This window comes from Botrytis fragariae (assembly GCF_013461495.1).
Source record: "Botrytis fragariae strain BVB16 chromosome Unknown tig00000161, whole genome shotgun sequence".
Taxonomy (NCBI): domain Eukaryota; kingdom Fungi; phylum Ascomycota; class Leotiomycetes; order Helotiales; family Sclerotiniaceae; genus Botrytis; species Botrytis fragariae.
In genome coordinates this window covers 94,431-111,132 of record NW_023500998.1, presented here as the reverse complement: position 1 = coordinate 111,132, position 16,702 = coordinate 94,431, and the positions used below count along the sequence as shown (strand labels likewise).

Sequence of the window (16,702 nt, the reverse complement as noted above, 5' to 3'; positions counted from 1 at the left end):
CATTCGATTCTCATACTCACTCACTTACTCACTCCCGAATTTGACAATTAAATCAATTTTGTTGTATCACGATAACCTACCTTTCACACATTCCTGTGTTGTTGTTTTTCCTCACTCGGACAAATTCGATTCAAACCGTTTCAAGCAACCTTTGCAGTGTCCAGTCCTGTCCACCCGTCTGTGCAATAAGCAAATAAGCAAATACCTAGTAAGCAAGCAGTCTTCCAATGCTCCTCAATTACCTATGAAAGAGAAGGGGAAGAAAGTTAAAAAAAAAAAAAAAGGTATCTCAACCTCAGGTTTTTCCGCTTCAAATTACACTCCATATCACACTCACACCAAAACTCAAACGGATTAGTTCTGCCGTAGTAGGACATCAACCCAGACCACGCCAGATAAATTTATCCCCCCCCAACTACAACCTCTAAACCGTTTTCAAAAATACTTCCATCAAATACTTTGCTCTCCCAAAATTCATAGAAAGAGACATCAATATCAACTGTTATGATGTCTTCTTTCAATATTGATTGCTAGCTAGGTTCATTCCTCGCGGTCGAGTCGACTAAACGGTTTTCCCCTCCACGATACGAAAGCTTGCGAAGACACGATAACACCCGATCTCAACCAACGAAGACGCGTACAACATCAATGAAGTTGGTTGAAAGTCTAAGGGCACCATTCAATAGTCAATGTTGACGCAACGGATTGATTCTTAGGAATCCTCAATTTATAAATCATTCAAGATGGAGGGAGATCAGAATCAGGCAATGTTAGCACCACCTGCTGTGTCGCATCTGCGTGCAGAGGCCGGTATGATGGAACGATCACTCAGTGCGGATATTCGAGAGGAGAGAGAAGATCTCAGACAAGCAGCAGAAGAAACTCTCAATGTCATCATGGATCTAAGTATGGAGGGCACAATAAATTGGGTCAGCCCCTCATGGTCAGATGTTATTGGTACAACTTTGGATTCTGTTCAAGGGAAACCAATTGCGGACATCTTGATTGGAGACAACGACCGGAGTGTATTCACAGACACTCTGGAGGAAATGAAGAAAGATGATTCTCGCAGTTATATTATAAGATTCGCCATTGAGCTGGGTCCGGCTTCGAGATTATTACCACTGGAAAATCTAGAGCATGTCAAAGAAGGCGAAGGCGAAGGCGCAGCGATATCGCAACCGGGACCTGCTACAATTGATCTGGAGGGACAAGGTATCATGGTACACGATCGAGGATCCGAAGCAGGTAGTCATGTAGGTTCTTGTCATGGTCTTTGATCGGAAATTAACAGCTAATATTATGCAGACAATGTGGATGATTAGACCTTGGATAGCGCCACGAGAAATTCAAATAGACCTCGCCCCAGTCATAGTCGAATCTTTAGGTACTGGAGCACAAGTTCTTGCGAAATATCTCACCACCGTTGCAGAGCATGGTCTGGATGATCCTGAAAATCATGCCCCGCCATTACCACTTCTTTGCCGAATTTGCGAACGTCAAATCCCTCCTTGGTGGTTCGAAAAACACACCGAGTTGTGCCTCCAAGAACACAAAGCTGAGATGGAAGTACAAATGTGTCAGGATAATTTGACGGAACATCGTCATGCTATTGTCAGAGTTTTGGATGCGTTGGAAGCTCGTCAAGCTCGGCCGAGTGCGGGAGAACAACCTGTGATGCCGAATCCACCTCAGGCTGAATACAAAGGATTGCCGATTGGTGCCAACTCAACTACGTCTTCTGGTACAGCTTCTCCAGGGACACCCACATCGGGTAGATCTCGATCAAGGTCTACATCAGGATTTGGTCATGCAAGAGGACGATCCTTCGCCCAAAGGCGACCTCATGCTCGAATTGTAGAATTATTATTGGACCTTTGTGATACAGCCATGGAAATCAACACACCTGCCATCAAAGAACCATCCCCTCAAGCTCCCGGAGAGTTCCGTACACAATCTCCCCAATCGGAATCACGCATATCTCAAGTTCTGCAATGGCAATCACCAAGTTTGAATGCTGCAGATCAAGAAGGCTTATCGATCCTATGCGCGGATAGTGAGGCTGTTGCGCGAGCAAAGGTTGAAGCTGTCATTCGTCATCGGAGAATTATCGAGTATTCAGAACGCATCCGTATGGAATTTTCGGCAATTGTACAAGATTGTATAGATGAGGCTATCAACAAAGCTGCCCGACTTGCAGCTGGTCAACTCAGTGATTCGACAGAAGAACCCGAAGAAATAACACCAGCCAATGAAGAGGGGTTTTTTGCAGGTTCGTTCGACGGTCCACATGGACCATCATCGCTGGCAGCAGCACTTCGAGCTGCTGAAGTTGGGACGGGCATGGTACATGAAGGTCGGCAGTTATCATCTGCTGCCATCTCTTCTACCAGATCTAGTAGTCCTAAGGAATGTCCAACTCCTCGTTCACACCAAGGCGCTTTGAGTAGCATACTAGGACAATCCCGGGAAGCAAGAAGAGAATCAATCTTTTTCGAAAGTGATACGGGTGCGGAGAGTGATGGTAGCGTCAGATCATCATCGGTCATGGGGCGTCCGCCAAGAACGGAATCGCCAGTTTCAGAATTCGGAGATCTTCGTCGACATGCAAGTTCCCGACAACAGAACAGGCGAAGCATGGTTCTCGGTACTGGTACACTTTCACCCCGAAGACAAGAGTCTCCTGTTCGAATGCCACCTCCATCATCCCCATTGAGAATCTCCAAACCCCGCATTTTGCCGATCGCCCACGAGGGTATTGTTTCTCCAACTGCATCGCCGATGCTTCCCGGAAGCGAGTTCAGCTCACCCGCATTAGTTCCGTCACACCATCGACGTCAGTCCTCGGCGGCTGGATCAGACCCACGCCCACCACCATCGCCCCGATTAAATTCTGTCAATGCTCCGCAAGCACGTGCCGTACCACCATCAATCAAGGATTTTGAGATCATCAAACCTATCAGCAAGGGAGCCTTTGGCAGTGTTTACCTTTCGAAGAAGAAGTCAACCGGTGATTACTATGCTATTAAGGTACTCAAGAAGGCGGACATGGTCGCCAAGAATCAAGTCACAAATGTCAAGGCTGAACGTGCTATCATGATGTGGCAAGGTGAGAGTGATTTTGTTGCAAAGCTCTATTGGACATTTTCAAGCAAAGACTATCTATACCTAGTGATGGAATATCTTAATGGTGGCGATTGCGCATCTCTCATTAAAGTTCTCGGAGGTCTTTCGGAAGATTGGGCAAAGAAATACCTTGGTGAGGTAATCCTTGGCGTTGAACATCTTCACAGTCGTGGCATTGTACATCGTGATTTGAAACCTGACAATCTTCTCATTGATCAAAAGGGTCATCTTAAATTGACCGATTTCGGTCTGTCGAGAATGGGCTTGATTGGACGTCAAAAGCGTGTATTAAGCAGCGTAGCGAATGAGTCTGCTCCAGATCTGCTGAAACAAGGTCCTTTTGCTCGAGCTACTTCCATGAGTTCTTCTCGTGCTTCATCATTCGATTATCAGGGCCATCATTCACCCGGCTCAACACCTCAAATGACCCCCGATGTTGCAGGTAGTTTAGGAACACCCTCATACTTCAATTTGAGTCGTGAAAATACCATCAACAAGGATGCGCGACGAAAGTCTGGCCATAGGAGTGATAGCGGCGGTAGTGATGCATTAACTTCTATGTTCAACCAATTTTCTCTGAACGAGTCCCAAAATCAGCAAGCATCCAATCAAAGGAGAACACCTATTGAAGAATTGAGCGAAAATGAGGCCACTGGATCACCTGACTTGTGCCTTCACCCGATTACGAGTCACAGCTCTGATGCTAGGCACAGTACACCACCACAGACTAGCACAGGTATGATGCCACCTCCAATGGCTCTTTTCGATCCTGATGATAGTAATCGTCGATTCGTTGGTACACCTGATTATCTTGCCCCCGAAACTGTAAATGGTCTTGGTCAAGATGAAGTAAGTGATTGGTGGTCTGTGGGATGTATCATGTTTGAATTTATCTATGGCTACCCACCTTTCCATGCTGGCACACCAGATGAAGTTTTCGAAAACATCCTGGCTCGCCGAATTTCATGGCCGGATGAAGGTGACTACGATGTTTCGGATGAGGCTAAGGACCTCATGAATAAGCTTTTATGTTCAGACCCACAAAAACGGCTTGGGGCCAACAAAGAAGAGAAGTTTCCTACTGGAGGCGATGAAATCCGAAGCCATCCTTGGTTTGAAGGCACTCAGTGGGACAAATTACTCGAAGACGATGCACAATTTGTTCCCGCACCGGAAAATCCCGAGGATACCGAGTATTTTGACGCGAGAGGAGCCACTTTGCAATCTTTCGCGGAAGAGATGGAAGATCAAGCATCTACTCAGCATCCCACGCCTGGTGCCGAATATCCCGAACGCCCTCATGATGCTTTATCTCGAGTTCGCAGTCAAGTCAATAACGTGAAACGAGGTTTAATGCCACTACACATTCCACCCCACGTCCGAGATATGAAGAGTAGGCGACTGAGCGAACCTGTAGTAGCAGATGACTTTGGCAATTTTACTTTCAAAAACTTACCAGTTCTAGAAAAGGCGAACAAAGACGTTATTCAGAAATTACGACAGGAAGCCATGTCGGCCACAAGCAAGCCAGTTGTCAGTCCTGGTGGTGCTAACACCGCAGTAACATCCCCAGCTGCGTTAGATGGAAGTCCTGTATTGCCGATGCCGATGCCAATGCCCATTCAAAGAACGTTGTCAAATGCTAAAGCTACTGCTCGACCTTCGTCTCCTTCGGGATTTAGTCAAGCAGATGCTTCTCCAAGTAGGGCTTCACAGCCTTCATCACCTTTACTTGTCTCATTTATTGCAGGGCAGAATAATGAAGCTAGACGTAAAACTTCGAGCAATTCTTCGAGCTTATCACAGCAATCGAGCAACAATCTTGCACCACCTGCTAGTTTTATGGATGGGCCTAGGACATCGCCTGGGCTTCATAAGACCACTAGTTCTGCCGCTTCGTCGCCTATCAAGATACGTGGGTCTGCACCTCCACCACTTTCATTATCATCGCCAGCAAAACCACCAGCCACTCCCCGACAAGGTAGTGGTACCTCATCATCATCTAGAGCTCGCTCGCAAACAGTTGGATCACAAGAAGGAAGCCCTTTACCAGGCGAATTCTTATCCCATCGCAAGCGACGAAGTCAAGTATTCGATATGTCACCTTCTTCTTCGGACAATGAAGGAGAAAAGGCTAATGCGTTACTTCGTGTTCAACGTCGCCGTCAAAGCTCAAGACGGATGTCCCAGATTACCTTATCTGATGGTCCTGCTTTTCGACCTTTGGATGTACTCATCTGTGAAGATCACCCAGTATCACGAATGGTTATGGAGAAATTGTTGGAAAAACTACGTTGTCGCACAGTTACGGTCTCAAATGGTGCTGACGCGTTGAGATATGCCGTTAGTGATATCAAATTCGATATTATTATGATGGAATTCAAATTACCTCAACTCAATGGTGCAGATGTGGCTCGAATGATTCGCGAAACCAAGAACGCCAATTCTCAAACTCCCATAGTTGCCATCACTGGATACCTGAAAGAACTTCAAGCACCTCATCAATTTGACGCTTTAATTGAAAAGCCACCGACAGCGTCGAAGCTTACTGAAGTCCTTTGTAGATTATGTCAATGGAAAGAGCCCATATCAAGTTTGAACTTCTCTCCAGCATATCCTCCACCGTCTGGCTTACGCCAGGAGAGTTTACGTCTTGAAGACAGCCCTACTTCTGCTTCGTCTGGTTTTGCACACATGCCAGCTGGCAGTTTTAGAGGTTCAAGTCGCGAAGATTCTATCAGCTCAAGTCTTTTTGAGGATACCGAGGCTTTTCCGACTGATGATCTTCCGGTTGTCATTAATAGGAGACCTACCGGCGATTGGGATGAGACTGGACTTGGTATCAGTAATGAAGTTGACATGATTGAAGACAATGAATTACCTAAACTTCCGCCACCCAACCTTCTTCCAAACAGCCCTTCTCCAGTGCGATTAGAACACCGTCGAAATCTTTCTCGCCAACGATCATCTGAAAAAATGAAAGCGAAACGGGAAATTTTGGAGAAGAATCGCCATGAATGTGCAGAATCTGGTGATGATGAGGATGAGGTTTTGGGTGATGTTGCTGTAAGAGAAAAGACCAGTCCAAAGGCTACCACTTCGCCAAAAACACATCGTGGCTCTAAGCTTGGTACAGAAATGATGCGCACGAACAGTCGTGGTAGTGTTGTGTCTGGGACAGAAATGTTAAGTTCTGACTCAATTGAACCACCACCTACCGTCACTGAAGAGGCGATTACTTCATCACCAACATCAGAAATGCCTCCAGCATCCGAGATTTCTGAGGCTACTTCAACACCTCCAGGAAAATTTCAAGGCCCCGGAGATAAAGAGGTTGATTTATTCAAAACGCCAAAACAATCACAGTCACCATTCTCATTCATAGATGAAGAACCTACTCCTCGGCCTACTTCAAAGTCATCGCAAACAGTTGTCGATGAGGATTTCCTTCCTACACCTCGACCTACTTCAAAGTCGTCACAGACAGTTGTCGATGGTGATTTCCTTCCTACGCCTCGACCTACTTCAAAGTCTTCGAATATGGGCGAGAACGTTGATTATCTTAATGTGGGTAAAAGTTTAAAAAGAGATCGGTGAACCTAATGTGGTAACTACTACTGCGAACACAACTCAGCTTACACAAATATTTTCTTTTCAATGTCATATTATTTGCCTTCGCCAGGCACATTACTTCTAACAGACTTTTTTCTTTGTTCACTTTGTTAATTTTATTTGAAGCGCACAAGCTTCTCCTTCTTGCCCTTTTGGACTCGACATGTCGTAGTCTATATTAACTGAACTTCATGACTCAAGCGTGGCGTTGGAAATGGGCTGGGTGGGAGATTATGCATATCATAGGGCGTTTATTTGTATTTTTGGCATTCTTTGATCAAATATGAATGGGCTCAACTTTCACAGAGCAGATCGGATTGTGGGTTGATTGACGTTTCTTTTGTTAAGGATGAAGGGGACGGATGGTTGGGGAATAGGGGGAATAGGGAGAAATTCAAATGTTTACGCGGTCAAGTGGTCAATTTTTTTCCATTTGACGAGCAGAATGAGATAAATTGCTGCCACTGTTACATATGCCCGGGCCGTCAATAGCTGACAAGGAAGATTTTGTAGATTTGTTGGGTTTTGGAAGAGGGTTGGTGGAGGGAGATGAGAGGTTGTGGGGGGGAGTGTATTGATGACTGAATACATCGATGGACGATGTGGATTGAGAATTTTACTTTAACATAGCTACACATAAGACACGAGGAATACATATGAGCACTGGCATTAACAATCACTAATGGGCATTTTTGAGCCTGATGTTATTATTTACTTTGAGGAATACGAAATGTGTTGGTTGATAACAGCGTAGAGGATGATTTGATATTGTGGTTTCTACCAAAGAGATCATACAGATAGCATTTTTAGATGATAAGCATGGAATGAGATCTGTAGTAGATAGAGTATGACATGCAAGTGACAGTCAGTGTACAAGATTGTATGATGTAGTGGAGCTGGATTATTAAAACAATCATCTTCCTTTAAACCCCTCTACCATGGCTAATGACACGCCCTACATTATGTGCCAGACACTATCCTAGAGCGTTCATCAATACAAAACCCGCTTCGAATTGATATTCCCCCTATACTCATAGAAATTCTTAAGCAAATTATCCTCCCATAACAACCTCAAACTAGCCCAAATACCAATCCTCTATCTAAGCACCACCCATAGCTGCGCTCATGAAAAGCTTCTCCCTCTTCATCAACAAACTCAACACCACAGTCAACGCCCCCGCCGTGATAACCATAGCATAAGTCTTACTCATACTCTCCACAATCGCCTGAATGACTTCTTTCTGCTGTATCTCTGTCAAATTCTTCACAAAATCACTACCCGCCCCGCAATTGCCTGCTGAATTTCCGCAGCCGGTAAATCAGGCAGGATAGCTTGAATTTTCTCCTGACTTCCATTTAGGAAGACGGAATTGGCAATTGCGAGAGCGATAGTTACACCACCTACTTGAGCACAGGTGATGAAGCCGACGGCGGAAGAAACTAGTTCCTCGGCAACAACGGCCTGAGCGACGGAGAAGGAGGCTTGAGCGAATAGGCCGACGCCGAAACCGATAAGGATGGTGAAGCCATAGATTTTGGCAATAGAGGTATCGGGGTGACGTCGGCGAACATGAGGGATCCGCCGATGAGGACGAGAACTCCACCTGCAGTGTACCATGGCATGTAGTAACCGTATGCGGAAAGGATCGCACCGTTGGATATGACGGCGAAGATCATCAGGAAGATGAAAGGCAGAAGACGCACGCCTGCTTCGAGAGCCGAGTCGTTACGGGTGAATTGGAAGAAGATTGGAATCATATAAATAGGGATGAAGATGGCGGTTCCTCCAGCAGATGTCACGGCGAAAAGAATGAGCATTGTTCTACTCTGCAAAAATTCGATAGGGAAGATTCTGCGGCTGGTCGTGGTGAAGATAGTAAAGACTTGCTGGATGCCGAAGATGATAAACAAGATACCTGAGCAGACGAACAACCCGATGATTTTCCCAGAGTTCCAGGGATAAGTTACACCGCCGAATGAGACGGCCATGACACCAGAGACAAAGGCTCCAATGATAATTATGCCACCGAGGTAATCAACCTCTTTTGCGCGGTGGAGGAGTGGAACACCTGGGCGGGGATCATAGTTTGGAAGGAGAAACAGGTAGACTGGAGCGCAAGCTGCGCCAATACAAAGATTGATGTAAAAAGCCCAACGCCATCCTGCAGAGGAATCTGTGAATGCACCTTTGATATTGTTAGTACACTTTTCTCGTATCAGTCAATGAAAAGATGAGCATGAACCTACCTCCAATAATCGGACCAATTACAGTACCTAAACCCCAAGTCATCCCAGTACCTCCAATATAAAGCGGTCTCTCATGGATAGTTGTAGAAGCAGCAAGTAGTGTCATAACACCCACATACGTACCACTACCACCGAATCCACAAAGTGCCCGTCCAACAATTAGAGCAGGCATATTGGGAGCACCACCGCACAATGCAGAGCCAGCCTCGAAGATAACAATCGAAATGATATATGTCCATTTCGCATTAAACTGACCATAGATCTTTCCCCATACCAAATTCGTACTAGCTGCGCCAATAAGGAAGCCTACACTAAGCCACGAAAGTTTACTAACATCATTGAAGGTAACGACGATGTCAGCTTGGACATCTGCCACAATGGTGTTATCGAGAGCGAAGAGAAAAGTGGAGGAGAGTATTGCGGCAACCACCAAAGCCCACCTCCAACCCGTGATATCTCGTACTGGAGGGCATTCTCGGTTGTTTGACTTGTGCTTTCTCTTGATCGATCTCTGAGATGGATGCCATTTCAGAGGAGATGTCCTTTTGATTGGGTGGTACATTTAGAGACATCGCTGAAGCAGCTGAAGACTCTGTAAGTTTTTCTGATGTAGGATCCGCCATCGTTTGAATCTATCTGAGCGTGTCAGCCCAATACATCTTGATATTTCTATGATGAAACGTAACTCACCTTTCAGTTGAAAAGCTAAAGAGACCTTTTGAACCTATGTTGAAAACCACTCTATCGTACAGCTCAAACCTCAAACATGGAGATGGTCACACAATATATAAAGTCTCAAGGGAGCCGAGAGGCATGCTTCATTCCAGAAGACAGGGGTCGGAGAATAAAGAAAAAAGATACTTAACTGTGCTTCATAAGCCGCCGTGAGATTCATGAGAAAAGCCTTGCCGTTTTAGTCTGCATGACTCTTACTTTCAAGTCAGGGTTTTAAGAAACGTCTACTCAGCGTCAATACAAATGTTCTTTACTCCATAATAGTTTTGAAGTTGAGCCAGTTGCCATCAAAACATGAAGTTAATAGCCTTGGAGGATCAAGGGTTAATCCATAGTGCTTACACTGGAAGCGATGGACCCGCAAGCCCATGACTATTAACCTACGATGGACAAGAGGAAACAATCGGTGTCAAATCTTAATCGATCCAACTGATCGGACTCCATAGACTAGGAATAGTCCGCGCGGAAGAGATATTAGGCCGAAGGTGATACCGGATTTTAGAACAAACGCCAGAAGTGGAGGAGTTAAAAGATATCTGATCGGATTTTGAGCTATATCCGAAATCCGGAAGAACTCGGCGGAAGGATTAAACAAAAGAAAGTAATCATTGGGAAAAGCCGGGATAAAAAAGATGATTTCTCAGCAGACAGCAGCTACGTATCTAAGTTTGGCTAAAGAAATACCACTTGTGCATTCGCCATATAACTTCGATCACTCGAGGTAATTTCGCTGGAGCCAAGTAGGGCTGAAATTGGTATCAGGACCAGATCCACAAAAGATAACTCTACTAGAGTCTCGTTAGCACGCGTGTGAGCGATACTATCTTTTATTCATACTTCCAATAGCTGTGATACACATTTTCATCGGTGACACTGTTCTTAATCAAATATTCGTACAGCGTCCAGTACATGGCGTCGATTCTTCTGCCGGCACTTTCATTCATCTTTCTTGCTAGTAATTTCAAACAATCAGGCGCCAGACTTTAGCATGATCGAATTTTCCAATATATGTACCAGTAACTTTGTACGTACTTAATACGTGTGTTGACTCTCTGTATTGTTGCTGACTGTGTAGATAGATTTCTGCGGCTCATTGTGAAAGTATGTAGGGGATGGGTGGGATCGTCTTACGAACAGCGCACGAGGGTTAAAACGAGGGGGAAGCTATGTGCTGTCCTCGTAAACAACTAACGAAGGAAACCAATGACTTTCAAGGTTGCATTACTGCATTTTGAACATGGACAAGATAACGTGCGTGAAATGGGCATTGGACTCTCCACTAGCATGGCCGAATTGCTCAAGATTCATTAGATGTGAATTTTCGTGCGGAATTTCGCAGCTAAGTAGATTATCGCTACCATACAATTGGGCCTCGATACGCCTAGTTTTTAGGATCCATTGGCCATTGACGCTGGGAAGGAAAATGTACGTGGTGAATCATCTTAAAAATCACGTCAGCACTATCAAAAATGATAAATCCTTTTGGTAAACTCAAATCTAGTCTGTCATTCCTTGACTTAAGCCTTTTCGCTACAAAATTAGGCTGCCTTAGATATTCCGATTTAAGTTTCGAACGTTCTCAGAATTTGTAATACCTTCGGTGCCAACATCCTGCCCAGATTTGAATTAACGCGTCCATTGTTTCATCATCGCCCTCCCTTCGAACAGCCAACTGTGCTGGAATCTGATACTTCTTCCGAAATATTTTTGTCGCAGGAGACTCTCGAGCCATTGTTTGTAGTAAGGCGAATGTTTGAATGTCGAGGGTCTGGCGGACTTTAGTATTTTGAATCACATCTACCTTCTACCAGTCACATATTGTCCCAGATGCCCTTATACACACATCAAAGCCCCGCACTTGTGTAGAAGCCCTCGACTTGCAATTGTATCTCTTGCACTCCTAATAATAGCAGTTCTGATATGATTTCCAGTTTTGCTTCGCTGCGGAATTCAAGTGAGAAGGACGTTATGTAGATCGTCAAATGGGTGCCTTTTCAGATGAGCCGCTCGGAGAGTCAGAGCTCAAGTCCGGCATGGCGATTGATAACATGGCGGGATATTTCTCTACTGCCAGGTCAACTGACAATTTGTTATTATTGAGCGTCGAGGCCATCATTGAACTGCAGAAGAATAAGGGTGCTTTCGCATGATCGAATATTCGTTCTCCATTTGGACTGTTGTAATAGCGTAGCAAAGCTCTGCTGAAGACGAATGAATACTAATCGTGCGCGTTCCAAATCGCATGCCTTTCTCTTTTCGTGATTGAATTGGTGATTAAAATTTTTGTGCTATCACCCCTTGTGCCACGCTCATCAAGCTCTTCGTACCTAATCAGCTTCCATTTGTACTATGAGCATTCACTTAAGGGTAGTGATCATAAATAATCATTGTCTTGCAACAGTAGATAGACGAGCTGAGCATCATATTGAATCATAGGTTGTTTGTGAAAGCAATTGTTTGTTGACGGAGCTGAACGAGCTGAGTTACCTCATTACCCAAGCCAAGCTTGAGCCAAGGTAAATAGTATAAGGTTAATCACGTGGCTCCTTATCGATTCAACATCCACCGGTGATCCTAGGTAGTTTCTCAATAGATAATGAGGTAATGAACTTCAAAGTTCAAAGCTTATCATCTGCCGATGATATCCAAATGTAACCTTCCCTTTTGACCTTGCTACCATGAAGATTATTTCCCCTTTAGTATAATTTTCGAATCTATTCTCCAATTGTGTTCAATGTTCCCAAAGCCCGATGTTTTTCCCTCATTTCATATCTCTTACCCCTCCTCATTGATGAAGAAGAACTGATAAGAAATGATAAGATATGATCCAAGAAGCATATACTATCAACGTATTATCAAACTATATCGAATATCCTCAAACGCGAGGGGCTTGAGAGGGGGAAGAGTGACGATAACACGTCCATTCACAGTCAATTCTGTGGACTAGTGATGATCTCCAGATAGCATACACCTCATACATGCATGTCCTACTTTACTTGTAGTCCAGTATTTGTACTACCGTTCCATCACGGTGATGTCTGTGATCCCTTGACTTCTTCGTTATTCGTTCAATCAAATCATCACCATACATTAATTACACTTTACGAACGGCATCTTTCACTCGTCGACACTATCCCTAATCAAACATTCCTTTCGTTTGCTTATTGCTAGTAATAATTGGCCTTTTCTTTACTTGGGACAGTCGGAGTGTGAGTGACTACCTGTTCAAGTTATCATCTACACTATGGCGGACCCAATTGATGAAAAACATCAATCTACCGACTCTGATGATATCAAAAAGAAGTCACAAGACTTAGAGCGAAATGTTACCTTGGGTGAAGGGGAATTGCAAGACCCCATGTTCAAGCATGCTGATTCAAATGACGGCGATGAAGCGCTTAAAGCCTTTGCTGGACATGACGGTGAAGTTATTGTCATGACGCCAGAGATGGAAAAGGCATTGTTGAGAAAAATTGATTGGAATTTGATGCCGGTATGTCTCTTATCGCATAATCCCCATTGGAGTACTCACCATGTTTTCACAGATGCTCTGCGTTGTGTACGGCCTCAACTATCTCGACAAAACTACACTTTCCTATGCGAGCATTATGGGGATGAAAACCTCGCTCGATCTTAAGGGTGATAATTATCAATGGCTAGGGTAAGAGCGTTCTTAGTTCGGGTTTCATCACTCTGAGAAATTTGTTGATTGATCCATTATACAGATCAATGTTCTACATCGGCTACTTGGTCTGGGAGTATCCCACCAATCTTCTACTGCAGAGATTGCCGCTCGCTAAATGGTCATCGTTCAATATCATAGCTTGGGGTGGGACCTTGTGTTGCATGGCTGCGACAAGCAATTTTGCGGGTGCTGTGGCTGTGCGCTTCTTTCTGGGAGTCTTCGAGGCTGCAGTAACTCCTGGTTTTACCCTCTTTACATCCCAGTGGTACACGCAAAGAGAGCAAGGCTTCCGAACTGGAATATGGTTCAGTTTCAATGGCTTCGCTCAAATATTTGGTGGTCTCGTTGCTTACGGCATCTCAGTTGGTGTTAAAAAACACGGATCGACCATTGCTTCATGGAAGATTGTGTTCTTGGCCATTGGTCTGTTGACAGTAACTATCGGTTGCATATTTTTATATTTCATGCCGGATAATCAATTGAATGCCAAATTCCTTACGCAACAAGAGAGACTTATGGCTGTTGAGCGTATCAGAAAGAACCAACAAGGTGTGGGCAATAAACACTTTAAAATGTATCAATTGAAGGAGGCTCTTGCCGATCCGGTAACTTGGGCGTTCGTCTTCTATGGATTGGTAGCAGATATTCCTAATGGTAAGAAGGATCTCAACGTCGACTCCCGTTCGGTTACGGTCGATCGAAACTGACAAAACACAGGTGGAATTTCCAACTTCTTTTCCCAGCTTATCGTTTCATTTGGCTACACTCCCGACGAATCACTTCTTTACGGAACTCCGGGTGGTGCTGTCGAAGTTATAGCCCTCATTGCATGTGGTTATCTTGGAGATAAATATGGACACAGACTTCTGATCTCTATATCTGGTCTCTTGATAGCGATGTTAGGCATGATACTTATAGTTGCACTTCCTTTATCCAACGACAGTGGTCGTTTGGCAGGCTACTACCTAACACAAGCTTCACCAACGCCGTTCACTGCGCTTCTCTCCATGATATCGAGTAATGTCGCAGGTTATACCAAGAAAACAACAGTCGCAGCCCTGTATTTAGTTGCTTATTGTATAGGGAACATAATCGGCCCCAAGTATTCAGACCCGCAGACGCGCCACGGTATAAACCAGCGGAAATAACCATCATTGTATGTTATGGAGTGTGTGCCCTGGATGTGGCTTTCATTGCTTGGTACTACAACAGGATGAACAAGAAGAACGAAGCGATTAGAGCCGCGCCAGGTTACAGAAAGCTAGATAAACAAGAGTTTCTTGATTTGACGGACAAGGAAAATCACGAGTTTGTCTATGCCCTGTAATTTTATCAAGCTTATGATGCCCTTATATTCATATCAGTGCATAGACTTTCAGCTGAAGTCTCATTTCATTCTTCTATTGCTTGATATCTTTTGAGACGTATCCGGGAAGAAAAGATAGAGCGTACACTTAATCAGGAAGAGGAAAGACAGAAGGCCAATATCAATAGGCTGAAGGAAAGCTGCGACTTAGTGCAACCCACCATATTAATTGGCGTTGGTCACTGCTTATGTTGGGAAAATTTATAAGAGTTAGACAACACACAAACTATGCCAGTGTACCATACCCGTGCGTGCATGCGCCAAGACTTGCCTCCTCGTCCGATTTTAAGCTTTTCTGCCAGCATAATTGTACCTCGGGGCTTCATCATAATCGCGAGAACGACCGATAAGATGCAATGGAATGTTACCATTCATTGCATAAAATCTTGAATTGGGTACAATAATCTTCGCTCAAAGTGGGAAAAGGTTGTTAGCATTAGATACTCACGTTGACGAATCAGCCTCGAGATAATGTTGCAGCCTGTATTTCGGTGTAACCTCATAGAGATTATAGGATCCACGAAACTCGCATGGGTGTGAGTAGTAGTGGATCCTAGGTGACAGTCATCAATAAATTTTGCAAAAGGAGTCCGGGTCTATTCTTCTATCTGGACGCTTGGTAGGTTCTTCATATCACGCGGCGTTATGGGATTGGGATGACCGCATAGAGAAGGAAGGTATTCGCAAATACTGGGCACTGAAATAGATCGGATTATCTAATGGGATTGGATAGAGGAAGAACAACCGCACCAGGAAATTCCTAACGTGAGAATTCTACTTGGTTCTTTTACTGTAGCCCCGGCGAGCCGTGGGTTCAATTCACATAAGAAAATCGAAAATTTAGAGACATGCAAATGTTCAATGTTGTAACAATCTTGTCCAAGTTCAACACAGGCTAGAACTCCAAAACGTTCTGAAAGTGTGGAGAAATGAACGACTGGCCCGGTACAACGCGATCAACCTTTGTTTCTTCTTTGGGATATGAAACGAAATGCTTTTTGTCGCGTATATGGGAGATAATCCATGTAACCATGTGTTTAAGCTCCAATCAAGCATCGCCTCAACACTGATGCCGAAACCATTCCTCTTTCAAACAATTTCTCCGAAGCTTTAATTCTGGCATTCCCAAAAGAATTCTCCGCTCAAACAGTTTTTCAGATGCAATTGGACTGCATACGACAACATCATGTCTCTCGTGTCTTCTTCAAGAGACATTCGTACCTGGAGTATGATTTTCTGATGCCAAGTCGAACCAGTGGCTTCGAACAAGATAGCTGAAAAGGCGTCGTCGATTCAAGCCTCAATTAACTAGTTCTGGGTTGGTAGGACCTGGAAGCGGACTATGCTTATTTGGCGCAGTCTCAATCATGCCTTTTTGGTGGATTTGAACAGGGGGTAGATATCATCCAATCAAAGTTCTCCAATTGATCGGGCATCTCGTTTGGATAATATTTCTACGAGGTACAAACCCTACTCGTCTGGTTTTTACTCCTGTGGGCCGGCGAAGTGGTAGTTGCCCCCCGGAAAATTCTTAAAAAATGTCGGATAATTAGGACTATTGAGAGGAGGATTTTAACAGTCATTGGCATGCAACAGCTTTGTGCAACTTACCAGTTTCCGGTATTTTACTGTCTTTGAAAGGATCAATGACTAGGAGGGGTGACTGTAACCAACTATATCTAGAATTTGCTAAATGCATCCCCATGCTCGTCCAGACTTTCAGGCAGGATGGTCTGTCAGAATATTTACTAGGCACTTCACCCTTTACCATTCCTGTCACTTTTCTGAGCATCTTTTGCGAGATCGTTTTGAGATTCCCTGGTAGATACACTTCGAAACCCCAGTACATACATATTCAAAAAGCCGGATGCCTACCCCATGCCTGTAGACCAAAAGTAAAACGCATAACATACATCTCGTTTGATTTATTA

The 16,702-nt window shown here is 44.4% G+C and overlaps 3 protein-coding genes across 3 annotated transcripts; 2 read left to right on the top strand and 1 right to left on the bottom strand.

Moving 5' to 3' along the window:
- Window positions 1-743: 743 nt before the first annotated feature.
- On the top strand, window positions 744-6,723 carry Bfra_009192 (putative agc protein kinase protein; the record flags this gene model as incomplete). Its single annotated transcript, XM_037339542.1, has 2 exons — window positions 744-1,256; window positions 1,309-6,723. The coding sequence occupies 2 exons, from the start codon at window positions 744-746 to the stop codon at window positions 6,721-6,723; spliced, it is 5,928 nt and encodes a 1,975-aa protein (XP_037189592.1).
- A 1,115-nt stretch (window positions 6,724-7,838) lies between these two features.
- Window positions 7,839-9,608, bottom strand: Bfra_009191 (putative mfs drug efflux protein; the record flags this gene model as incomplete). Its single annotated transcript, XM_037339541.1, has 5 exons — window positions 7,839-7,982; window positions 8,033-8,200; window positions 8,248-8,924; window positions 8,986-9,496; window positions 9,546-9,608. The coding sequence occupies 5 exons, from the start codon at window positions 9,606-9,608 to the stop codon at window positions 7,839-7,841; spliced, it is 1,563 nt and encodes a 520-aa protein (XP_037189591.1).
- A 3,356-nt stretch (window positions 9,609-12,964) lies between these two features.
- Window positions 12,965-14,732, top strand: Bfra_009190ia (putative mfs allantoate protein; the record flags this gene model as incomplete). The annotated part of the gene is made up of 5 exons (XM_037339540.1): window positions 12,965-13,213; window positions 13,266-13,381; window positions 13,446-14,059; window positions 14,123-14,465; window positions 14,516-14,732. 5 exons carry the CDS (start codon window positions 12,965-12,967, stop codon window positions 14,730-14,732), a joined length of 1,539 nt encoding a protein of 512 aa, XP_037189590.1.
- Between the last annotated feature and the right edge of the window lie 1,970 nt (window positions 14,733-16,702).